The sequence below is a fragment of the Muntiacus reevesi genome, chromosome 2, assembly GCF_963930625.1.
Source record: "Muntiacus reevesi chromosome 2, mMunRee1.1, whole genome shotgun sequence".
NCBI classification, from domain to species: domain Eukaryota; kingdom Metazoa; phylum Chordata; class Mammalia; order Artiodactyla; family Cervidae; genus Muntiacus; species Muntiacus reevesi.
The window spans coordinates 228,227,940-228,241,002 of record NC_089250.1 but is presented as its reverse complement, the minus strand read 5'-3'; the positions used below and the strand labels follow the sequence as shown (position 1 = coordinate 228,241,002).

The 13,063-nt window shown below is 36.5% G+C and overlaps 1 protein-coding gene across 1 annotated transcript in view; it reads left to right on the top strand.

Annotated features, from left to right (window-relative positions):
• SHCBP1 (SHC binding and spindle associated 1) overlaps positions 1–13,063 on the top strand; it is a 34,476-nt gene that overhangs the window by 7,233 nt on the left and 14,180 nt on the right. Inside the window, exons 5-9 of the mRNA XM_065920471.1 lie at positions 3,886–3,978; positions 7,946–8,179; positions 8,271–8,439; positions 8,774–8,894; positions 12,378–12,509. Of these exons, the coding sequence (XP_065776543.1) occupies positions 3,886–3,978; positions 7,946–8,179; positions 8,271–8,439; positions 8,774–8,894; positions 12,378–12,509 (749 nt within the window). The remainder of the gene's footprint in view (positions 1–3,885; positions 3,979–7,945; positions 8,180–8,270; positions 8,440–8,773; positions 8,895–12,377; positions 12,510–13,063) is intronic.

Genomic DNA, 13,063 nt, shown 5'->3' with positions numbered 1-13,063 from the left:
AAGTACATTTCCTGAGTACATTCATGAGTTAACCTGGTTTTGTTGAACTTAATTTGATACTCTACAAAGAAGCAGAGTGTTTTGCACCCTATCTCTGACATTTCATGGAAGATTTCTAATTCTATTCAAGGACATTTAGCCATAGATATTCAATATTAGGCCAAACAAATATAAATCTAAAGAATCGGCTTATGTCCAGAACCAAAATAACTCCCTTATGTTTCTCTCACTTAAAAAAGCTGTCAACTGAGGCATTTGAAAGTAAAGGGGTAATTTATGCATTTAGGAAATTAGAAATCAGGGAGTTAATCTCTTATGGGTATAGAAGTTGGTAGAAAGACAAGTATCTGGAATTAGTATTATTTGAAGGAGAACCTGACTAAATTATTCTTCATTTTGAGGGCTCAGATTCTGATCACTGTCAAGAAAAGATCAGATTATGAGGGTCTTCATTTGTTCGTTTTATTCAGTAAGTATTTCAGTGCTGCGTCTTGAGTTGAGGATGAGATTTGAGGGGTGCACAAGAGAGACACAATCACCATCACCAGGGAGTTGGCAGTCTAAATGTGGGAGATGAACTTTGATGAAATAATCACATAAAGATATGTGTGTGATTGGAAACTGCAGTGGGTGCTGTGGGGGATTAGAGTGTTCTAAGACTAGCTCAGGTTTCTGTAATATGGTTATTTCCTGAGGAAATGGTATTGGAACTTGGGTCTGAAGGGTTGGCTAGTGAAAGTTGTTGCGGCAGGGTGGAGGAAGAAACATGTTGGGAAGCTCTGAGTTTAAGGAGTCAAAAGGCCAGATTGGTTGGAACGTAGACAGTAATAGATGAGACTTAGGAAACCAGCTTAGAGGTCAGAAGACGCAGGGATTTGTTAGCCAATGAATTGTTTTTGTCTTCAAGTGCATTGGGAAACCCATGGAGGGTTTTCAATCAAGGGAGAATATGATCAGATTTTTATTTAAAAGTTTCGTTCTGGCTGCTGTGTAGAAAGTAAATGGAGGGGGAACAGGTAGAGAGACCAGATAAGAGACTGAGTGGACTAGAGTGGAGATACAGCAAATACAGATTAGCCTTATTGAGAAAGTAGGATGGCTAAGACTTGATGGTGGAATGAATATGGGAGAAGGCACGGATGACTCCCAAGTTTCTGTCTTGAGAGGATAAGCACTGGTGGAAGTACAGATGTGAATGAAAGGTGATTGCCCAATTCTGAGCTGGTGAGGATGATATTTGAGCTGGGTCATGAAGTGTAAATACAAGCTTGTGTGTTAGTCGCTCAGTCGTGTCCGGCTTTTTGCAGCCCCATGGGCTGTAGCTTGCCAGGCTCCTCTGCCCATAGAATGCTCCAGGCAAGACTACTGGAGTGGGTTGCCATTCCATTCTCCAGGGAATCTTCCTGACCCAGGGGTTGAAACCAAGTCTCCTGCCTTGGAGGCAGATTCTTTTACCGTCTGAACCACCAGAGAAGCCCAGATATAAGCTCACCAGGTGGAAAAGGTGGAAGGCAGCCTGACCAGCATGTCACAGTGGGTTTGAAAGAGCTTGTGAAATTGGAAGTTTGCATATAGGGGCTACGAGGCAAGACAAGTGCTCTAGAAGTGGTTTGTAAGTCCATCTAATATCACCAATCTCAGGAATTTGGACTTTGTTTTGTGGACAACAAGGAGCCAGCAGAGTTTTTTGGTTGAGTAAAGGCATGCTCAGGTTTCCCAGCTGGTGCTTGTGGTAAAGAACCCGCTAGCCAATGCAGGAGACATAATAGATGTGGATTCGATTCCTGGATCGGGAAGAACTCCTGTCAGAGGGCATGGCAACCCACTCCAGTATTCTTGCCTGGAGAATCTCATGGACAGAGGAACCTGGAAGGCTACAGTCCATAGGGTCACAGAGAGTCGGACACAACTGAAGCGACTTAGCATGCACGCACACAAAGGCATGCTCAGGTTTGTTTTGGTTTTTTGTTTTTAAGAGATGGACTCCGGAGGGTGAAGAGACTAGCAGTCCAATCTATAAGAATTAAAAGATGGCTTCATTTTTTTTTTTAATTTTATTTATTTTCTAATTGAAAGATAATTGCTTTATAGAACTTTGTTGTTTTCTGTCAAACATCAACATGAATCAAAAGATGGCTTCATTTTCACTGCTCCCTCCTTTTCAACTTTTTGACAGTTATATAGTCTGTACTTACTGGCTTTCCACTCACGCCTCTACTTCTACAGTATTGAAATTGTGCTTAAGGTCACCTATATTCTCATGCCTAGTCATCGCTCCTCTGATCTCATCTTGCCTTGACCTCTTGGTCACAGTCTAATTACTTGATCATTCTCATCTTCTTAATATCCTCTCCTCCCAGCTTCTGGGACACGCCTTATGATGGTGTGTCATGGGCTTGCTTTTTTAGTAATCTTGGCCTGGCCTGTTCTTCCTCTCATACTCAAATTTCAGAATGTAATTTCCAAGGGCTTAGGGCTAGGCTATCTACTCTTATCTCTCTCTAATCAGCTTTGGAAACACATTAGAATCTCCTGGGACTTTTCTTTATAGGAAGAGTATTCCAGCTGGCACATGAAGAAAGAATGATGAGAGGATCAGTATTTGCAACCCATAATAAAATAGAGATGGTCAGGTATCGTGTGCCTGACCTGAAAGTACATTTTACCCCTTGAAGCATTCTTGCCAAAAAGTCTTTCCTAAAGATGATCAAGTCTTTAGTTCTTACTATCAGTTTACTAGAAATAAAGGAAACAGAACATGTTAAATGACCCCATGGGGATGCAATCAGTAAAATAAATTGCAAGGTGAAAAAGAGGGATGGATAATCTATAGAGTAAAAGTGATTTAATTAAATTTAATGGCTGATCTTTGTTTGGATCTTGATTTAAATTAGCCAAATGTAATAAAACGATAGCAGCAACAGTGAAAGAAAGAGATAATTAGGGGAAACCAAACACTGGGGATACTTGGTTATTAAGTAATTAAAACTTTTTTGTATAAAGATTTATCTCACAGGCACACAGTAAACACTTACGAGTGATATGTCAGAAATTTGCCTTAAAATAATCCAGTGTCAGTATGGTGGGGGTAGGAGAGCAGAGATGTAAGTGGATGTAGTAGAGGTAAAATAAGGTTGCCGTGAGTTGGTATTGTCAAAGCTGGATCATGGATACGTGGTATTCATGATACTTTTTGTTCTTGTAAATGTTTGAAATTTTTGATGATAAAAAATTTGTTAAATTACTTTGGGCAACTTTAAAAAAATATGGGTCCTGTACACTCTCTCTTCTGTCTCCCACCCAAGAGATTCTGATTTATTGGTCTGGGATAGGGTTGCAAATCAATTTTTAAAGGCTTCCCAGGGGACTCCAACATGCAGCCAGAGTTGAGAACTACTGCTTTATGTCTCTGGATGATCTCATCTATTGCTTTAATGCCTGCCATCTATATGCTGACAACTTCCAGATTGATGTCTCTAGCCTTGACCTTTTTCTTGTGCTCAGGTCTTGTATATTCATCTGCTCTTTGACATCATCCACTTGGAGTTCAAATAGGCATCTCAACCTGAAGGTAGTGAAAACAGAACTCTTCATTTTTAGCCCTAAACTTCTCTCCCAGTCTTTTCTAAACAAATGGCACTACTTTCCACCAAGTTTCAGATGGTCAATAAATAGTTCTTCTGATAAAAAGAAGGTCGTAACAGAACCAATGTTGTAGAAAAACTTATTTAGCCAATCCAAAGAAGTTATGTGGGACTCATGATTGTCAAGTTAGCAAATATGCAGTCTTCTCTACCATACTTAGTAGACTTCTTTGATTTACTCTTACCCTTCTAACATTTTGAGCCAGTGATTGAATTTGTGTGATACTGATTTACTTTTCAGGTTTTTCTATCAGAACATTTGGAGGAGTTGGGATGAAGAAGAGGAGGATGAGTATGATTATTTTGTCAGATGTGTTGAACCTCGATTGAGATTGTAAGTATTTATTAGTGGCCTTGAACGTGTTGGAAAAATAGCTATTTATGGTTTAATTTAATCTGTGTTTTGTGTATACTGTATATATACTCCAGGAGTCTACAGACAGAGACAAATAGTATAATCCATTGACAAGTTATTAAATTTGCATAAGTGCAGAGAAACCTACTTTGTGTTTATAAACCAACTTGTAGTGTTTTTAGAATCTAAAAGCAGAGAATTCAAGAACATCTAAGTTAACAGCTTACTCTTTTTTGAATTTAAGTAAAACTCAGTTGAGCATATATTAAATAAAAAGAACCAAATTCAAAGATGATTGTTTGAAAAACAGTGAAATTAATTGAATTATAGAAGACTTCTTTTTAAAGAGTACTTTTAACGACATAGGTTTACTCTAAGTAAAACATACTAGGCTAAACAGATTTACCTCAGGATGTTTTCTCAAGTTCTTTTCCTTAAATCTTATTTTACAGATAAAAACACTGCATAGTTAATATTGATGGTGAATAAAAATTTCCAAAATAGCTAAACAAATATAACATATACCTAAGTAAACAAAATACCTAAACACATTCTTCTGATATATCATGTTTTGGTAGGGAAAAACCCTTCCATTATAAAAATACCCCAAATTAACCATGCAACCCAAGTAGTTGTCCTGCACTGACTTTGTTAAATGTTGTTTCCACTAGATAGTGCTATAAGACCAGATAATTTTTTGATACTTCTGCACTGTAATTTAATAGGCAGTGCTGCAAAAGAATAAAATTAGACCTTGCATGACAAAAGTAAATTGCAGAAGGTAATTTTTTTCCCTGTGTAATAGATGATTTGGTTACATAAGATATGGCAATACTCTTTACATTTCTGTAGAACTGATTTGATTTAGTAAGTTTCCCTTGGTTTAAATAGTAAGTCATAAGTAGAAAATACCTGAGAAGTTTGGTTAAGGTTGGTTCTTCTTGGTTTAGAATTGTGAATGTCTAATTTCAGATTTTCATAAATTGGCTATGATTTTTGTTTAGCCTTTCCAATTTTTCCATTGTTCATTTCCCATTTTTCCATAATGTAGTCAATAAAATCCAGACTTTCAATAAGCTTGCATATTTTCTAGTTTTGATATACTTGCTCTTAAAGAGCAGTGATTGGTTTTTGATTGAAGGGAAATGTAATGGTGGATGAATATCATGTATGTGGCGAATTTGATCTTTATTTGGAAAATACTATATTCTGATTTGACAGCTTTACATGTTCAAGCAATAAGAAATGATTTACATACATATCTTATACTTCACTGGCAGATGGAAAAGCATAAGGGAGGAATTGTTTTCAGTTATGGAGAAAAAACTATGGGACTTGATGGGGAAACCAGAATGTTATCAAATATAGACAGACTCTTTAAAAGGTCCCTGGGCTAAGACAAGAGTAGAGCTATTCACAAGCAAGAGCTAAAGAGCAAAGAGCTAAAGGGAATCAAACTATATTGTTTTGATTTCTCATTGTGAAGTAAATATTTTTCCTTTCTAATTCCTTTCTAATAATAATTCCTTTCTAATTCAAAACTCTGCTTCAAAGGTTATGGATCTGAGACACAGGTATTGGTTCATTACTTTCAGACTATGAAGCATGACTATAATGAGAATAAGCTGATTGGCATGGACATTGGAAGTGCTAAGAAACTTATTTTAAAATTTGAGTCTTAATCTCCGTAATTTAATAGACCTGATCAAACAGTCAGTGGTTGGGTTCCCCAGTTTCTTGTTTGCAAAATGGATTTCTAGAATATTTTTAAATGTTTTTTAAATGTTAATATTTAAAATTTTAAATATTTTTAACCAAAGCAGACAAAATCCTTGCTTTTCAAGCTTCACGTAATTCATTTACTTGAAAAGTGGAAAAAGTATTTTTTATTCATCTTAAATACCATTTAAATGCTTGCTGTAATTTGATGTGAATTTGTTTAGGATGTGGTTTTCTTTTTTTGTCCTCCTATCTTATTTAGCATGACGAAGTTAAGACATTAAGGCAGTAGTACACTACCTTGGCTGCACATTAGGATCTCCAGGGAATTTAAAACAAGTAACTCCTCTGCTTCTGGAGACTAATTTAATTGGTGTGGATGGGGGCCTGAGCATCTGTATTTTTAAAAATTCCCCGGTGATTAGCCCAGGCTGGATGCATGAGACAAGTGCTTGGGCCTGGTGCACTGGGAAGACCCAGAGCCATCAGGTGGAGAGGGAGGTGGGAGGGGGGATCGGGATGGGGAATACACGTAAATCCATGGCTGATTCATGTCAATGTATGAGAAAAACCACTACAATATTGTAAAGTAATTAGCCTCCAACTAATAAAAAATAAATGGAAAAAAAAAATTCCCCAGTGATTCTAATAAGCAACCAAGTTTAAGAAGCTCTGGCCTATATAACCCAGCAATCCGACTGCTAGGCATACACACCAAGGAAACCAGAATTGAAAGAGACGTGTATGTTCCCCGACACCCAGTGTTCATCACAGCACTGTTTACAATAGCCAGGACGTGGAAGCAACCTAGATGTCTATTGGCAGATGAATGGATAAGGAAGTTGTGGTACATATACATACATATACACAGTGGAATGTTACTCAGCTATAAAAAAGAACACATTTGAGTCAGTTCTTTAGAGGTGGATAAAACTGGAGCCTATTATACAGAGTGAAGTAAGACAGAAAAACACCAGTACAGTATATAAATACATATATGTGGAATTTAGAAAGATGGTAACAACGACCCTATATGTAAGACAGCAAAAAAGACACAGATGTAAAGAACAGACTTTTAGACTTTGGGAGAAGGTGATGGTGGGATGATTTGAGAGAATAGCATTGAAACATGTATATTACCATATGTGACACAGATGACCAGTCCAAGTTTGATGCATGAAGCAGGGCACTCAAAGTCTGTGGTGTACTGGGACAGCCCAGAGGGATGGGATGGGGAAGGAGGTAGGAGAGGGGTTCAGGATGGGGTGAGGGGGACACATGTACACCCATGGCTGGTTCATGTCAATGTATGGCAAAAACCACCACAATATTATAAAGTAATTAGCCTCCAATTAAAAAAAGCTCTGGCCTAAGTTAATATACTTGGAAAATAAAGCAATTATTTATACTTGAAAAATAAAGCAATTATTTTAAAACTATAGGTAATGAAATAATATTACATTTATTTTCAAATCCATTTCATATCCATTAACTTAATTGCACATTTATAAATTATTGCATCTAGAAGAACTTTTTGTTGTGTTTATATATTTGAGAAGGTATATAAATTAATAATAAACTTTAAGTGCAAACAGTGTTGTCCAATACAAGGTTATCTTGTTTTAATCACTCTCCAGTTTAGTAATAACAGCTCTATTTTTTTTTTTCTCAGAATCTCAAAGACTTGTGTTTTTGAAATACTCTAGTAATCTTTCTGAAGAAATATTCAGCAAATTCTGCTCCATGGTGCTTAAAATGCAGGAAAGGACTAGATGATTTGAATCATTTAAAACTTTTAATCCTATAAATGTGGTAATCTTAAACATTGTTATGAACTATTTGGGATGCTTTCCTCCCCACCCCACCTCCAGATTGTCCACTGCAGCCCATTTATTAAGATTTTGAATTTAATATATGAGAAAATAATTTCTTATTAAATAATAATTACAAATTGTGCAACATAAGCTTTCGGTGCTTCAAAAACACAAATGCTTGGATCTAAGGGGAAAAAAATAGCAACTCCTCAAAAGTGAAAAATTAGTGGCCTTAATGAAGTGGCCTTAAAACTTTCAATAACATCCACCTATTTAGTAAGACTTAACATGTTGCTAAGTTGCATACTCTGAGACACTTTTCTAATGGGGTCTTTGAGGATGAAATGGCTGTCTTAATGATGGGAAAATGTGTCTGAAAGGCAATGGGTTTCAATTTGCTTTTAAACTTTCAGGCATTATGACATTCTTGAAGACCGAGTTCCTTCAGGACTTATTGTTGACTACCAAAATCTGTTGACTCAATGTGAGGAGAGTTACAGGAAATTTTTAAATCTGAGAAGCAGTTTGTCAAATTGTAACTCTGATTCTGAGCAGGAAAACATCTCTATGGTGGAAGGGTTAAAGTTGTATTCAGAGATCGAACAGCTGAAACAAAAGCTAAAACTCATTGAGAATCCTTTGTTGAGGTATGTGTCTTTTTGTTATTCTCAACTAGTCAGCATCTTTTCTAGCCACCTGTCCTACTGAGAACTGACAGGTCTATTTGGTTTCTTTAAGATATGTATTTGGTTATCAGAAGAATTCTAATATACAAGCAAAAGGCATCCGTCCAAATGGCCAGAAGGTCACCCATGTGGTCTCCTCCATCATGATGACTGGTCTGCTGCAGTCCCTGCTCAGGGATAGGCTTTGCCCAGAGCCTTGTAAGGAAGAAATAGAAATTAAGGTAAAAGGAGAGTTTCTTCTTCCAGTTGCTTTTTTTTGTCTGATTCACCCAAGGCTTTCCTAAATTCTACAGAAAGTTTATAGGTGTCTCCCTGAGCTGGTTTTCTGTGGAGTGGGAAGTAGTGAGAGCACTGCCTTTCCACATAGTCACTTATCAGTCACTTATAGCCACTGATATTCGCTTATCAGGCACGTAAAGGGCTCAGTGCAATAGCAAAGGAGATAAACATACAGTTTTGGCTCCCTTTTCAAAATGAAACATGAAGGCACCTGGAGTAATACTCAGGTTGCATTTGAGGGGTGTATATTTGCAATATGTTGTTGTTGTTTTCTAGTTCCATAGTGATCCGTTGTCTGCTATAAATGCCTGCTATGAGGGTGACACTGTTATTGTTTGTCCTGGCCATTATGTGGTACATGGTGCATTCTCCATTGCTGACTCCATTGAGTTGGAAGGTGAGTATAGAAGATCATACAACCAAACTCTCCTGCATGAGACACTTAAGAAAACAGGAAATCATTGATCTTGTTGAAGCTCTAAGATTTTTATTTCAACCCAGTTAATTTCAAATGAGTTGCCTGGAAACATTAAGGGTTTTTGAAGTGTATGGGTTATTGAGTCAGTGTTTGAGCAACATGAAGTATGAGTCTTTACGACATTATAAATGTTGGGAAGACAAAAATGTAGAGGAACAACCACTAGGGAGAAACGTAATTCCAGACTATAGATGGTTGATGGAAATGAATTCATTTCTAGAATAAAAAAAAATTCCCAGCAATATTTTTTAAAATTTACTATTTTTTAATTTGTTGTTTCCTCTTATTTCATGTATGTTGTAGATATATTGGTGCATAGTTTTTGTTTTAAATTTAGCTTATTTTTGTGAGAGGTATAGGTCCAACTTGAAAGTAGACTGAAAATCTTTATCTTAATTATTTTAAGAACTTCTGAATGTCACAATGTCTATAGTGTACTTTTGAGAACATTAGCATTGAAAGAGTCTATTAAAAATAGATTTTAGCTGTTGTAATCTTACTGTACATTTAGAGTGATTCCTAAATTTAGGTTGCTTTACAGTAGCTCACCTTGGTCTTCTGTATTGCCATAGCTTGTCAAATTTAGATGCACCTGCTCAACTATTTATCAAAAGAACTTCAAGTTAGCAATAAAACTTGTAATGCAAAAAATCATACATCATTTTGGGATTGGTACAGCTGTTCACAAACTGCTTAAGCTATGTTCTTTATCTTGTGAAAACTTCTTAATGGAAGCTAGGCTGGGAGTTTAATATCCTGCTGTTCCCCAATATATCACCTCACCCCCTTTTTTGTTTTATGTATGTAATTTTTGTTCTGTTTCGTCTCCAACATTTGATATATAATGGATGTGTTTTATAAATAACATCTGCAGAATAAATCACAGCAATAAAAACACTTAATTTTTTTTTTATTTTTCAGTGGGTTTTGTCATCCATTGATATGAATCAGCCATAGAGTTACACGTATTCCCCATCCCGGTCCCCCATCCCACCTCCCTCTCCACCCGACCCCTCTGGGTCTTCCCAGCCCACCAGGCCCGAGCACTTGACTCATGCCTCCCACCTGGGCTGGTGGTCTGTTTCACCACAGATAATATACATGCTGTTCTTTCGAAACATCCCACCCTCACCTTCTCCCACAGAGTTCAAAAGTCTGTTCTGTACTTCTACGTCTCTTCTTCTGCCCTGCATATAGGGCCATCGTTACCATCTTTCTAAATTCCATATATATGAAAACACTTAATTTTTTTGACCTAGTGCAAACAGCGTTGATATTATAGATTATATGATGGAAAAGCATTCTTCCTAGATTGGTGAGGAAATTATAATGTAATTGTGCCAATGTGCCACAAATAACCAGGGCTTCCCTGATGGCTCAGTTGGTAAAGAATCCGCCTCAATGCAGGAGACCCTGGATTGATTTCTGGGTCAGGAAGATTCCCCTGGAGAAAGGATAGGCTACCCACTCCAGTATTCTTGGACTTCCCTTGTGGCTCAGCTGGTAAAGATTCTGCCTGCAATGCAGGAAACCTGGGTTCTATTCCTGGGTTGGGAAGATCCCCTGGAGAAGGGAAAGGCTACCCACTCCAGTATTCTGGCCTGGAGATTCTGTGGACTGTATAGTTCATGGGGTTGCAAACAGTTAGAGATGACTGAGTGACTTTCACTTTGCCAGGTGGTGCTGGTGGTAAAGAATCCACCTGCCATTGCAGGAGATGCAAGTGATGAGAGTTTGATCCTTGGGTCAGAAAAATCCTCTGGGGTAGAAATGGCACCCCACTCCAGTATTCTTGCCTGAAAAAGTCCACCAGCAGAGGAGCCTGGCAGGCACCAGTCCATGGGGTCACAAAAGGTGACATAACTGAGCAACTAAGCACATAAATAACCATATAGAATTCTGATAGTTAAGTGTAAGAATGACTATGAATATGTGAACATAGGGCATTTCTGAGAATCTGGGGAATCATGGTATCTCTAGTGTGACTATATAGAGCAATTGTTCATGAGGTAAATTAAAGCTTATATGATAGCTTATCTGATCTATAGCTAACACTTATAACAAGTGATATATTTTGAGTACCCACTATTTGCATGGTATTAATAGTACTTATAATAGGATTTTTCTTGTTTAGAAAATGCATTCACTTAGGTTAAGGCTTTGTGTTTTAAACGGCTAGGATTATGTAACTTGTTTATATAATGTAACATGGCCATTCTTTTTATATTTTTAATTTTCTGATGATAAAAAGTTACTATTTTAAGAAATGTGCAAAGTACATATAGACACTAAAAAGAATCAGGGGAAACAATTTAGAATCTAGTCATCCAGAATACAGCATTAGTAGCATTCCCATGGGTGGAGTTCTCTTGCATTCTCTAGTGCCCCCACCCTCTTCAAATGTAGAAAACTTTAGAGATTTTGCCTGTTTAATGTTTTACTACTTTCATTTCCTCAAGCAAATACTCAACAATGATTCTTTGACATTTAGACAGTGAGAATTAATTCTTAAAGCTTTGTCTGTGTAATTCTGGTTTATGATAAAGTCAGGCAACGTTTTCTAGTTTCTGATACTCCTGTTTTTCATAAGCCCACAAAGGTCTACCTGCATTATTAGTTTGATTAAAATTTGTAGAGAACAATGTTTTTTATTGGTTAACAAGGTAGACCTATTTTTCCAATAGTTAAAACTGTTCTAAGCCAGTTTGTCAGATTTTGGGTCGACCTGGTTAAGAGAATATAAAAATGAGAAAATCTTGAGAAATGCCTATGCTTTTTCAAACCTAACTACATTAGAATAATAGAATCTTTGGGATGGGAAGTAAAATCTTATAAAGACTAAATGCATTAAAGCCTTCTGACCCAGCTATGAGTACTTGAGATTATTATTATTTTTTAGTAGCAGTTTTATAAGTGAGTTTACTGCCGAAACGGACATGAGATGACTGATGGGGATAGTCTTCTTGATATGCAGGCAATTGTTAACAAATTGTATACCTTGGTAAAACTTAAGATAGATATGTGGAGAAATAGATTTTATTTATTTTTTAAAAAGATTTTTCTTTTCTTGATGTGGACCTTTTTTTTTTTTTTATTTTTTTTAAAGAAGTCTTTATTGAATTGGTTGCAATATTGCTTCTGTTTTATGTTTTGATTTTTTGACCATGAGACATGTGGGATCTTAGCTCCCCAACCAGGGATCTAACTTGCACCCCCTCCGTTGGAAGGCAAAGTCTTAACCATGGAACCACCAGGGATGTCCCTCGATTTTATTTACATGTAACTGGGTTGACTGGTCTCAAATATCATTTGGAGTCATTTGAAATGAAAAAATGTGTCATAGAAATTTTGTTTTTAGACATTTCCCTTCCCCCATCCTAAATGTTCTTGCTCTCTCTTTAGGATATGGTCTACCAGATGATATTGTAATAGAAAAGAGGGGCAAAGGAGACACTTTTGTGGACTGTACGGGTGCGGATATTAAAATCTCAAGCATAAAATTTGTTCAGCATGATGCCGTAGAAGGAATCTTGAGTAAATATCTGAATATTTTATTTATTATTTGTTCCAGGCTTTGAAGAAAAACTTTACTTCTTCTGGAAGATAGAAATGAAATACCACTTTTGAGTAGTATGAAAAGCTGATTACTTATGTACATAGCTTGACAACTTAGGAAGCTTACTCTAAAATGAAAAATAGTTCATTGTATTCTTGAAAATTTGTTAGTTTAATATTTGTTTCTGAGTGATCATTTTTTTCTATTAGAACATTCCAATATGTGGTCTGTGTTCTTTGTATTTGATTTAGTCCTGGACTCAAACCAGCTATCTTCACATTGTGATAGTATTTGTTTCTTGGGATTTGTATCCCCTATTTTGAATTGGGCCTCCTTTTCTTCTCTCTGGTAAGATAGTCATGAAAGTTACTTTCTTAATTTTTTTTTTGTAATGAGAAGTGATTTTTGACATGATTTTGCATTTCTGAGGTCAAGTCATTCTTTTTTAAAAATACCACTTATAAATTTTAGAAAATAGCTCAAAATAGTCATTGTTTTTATAAAATAAGAATTCATAATTTCAGTAACAAAA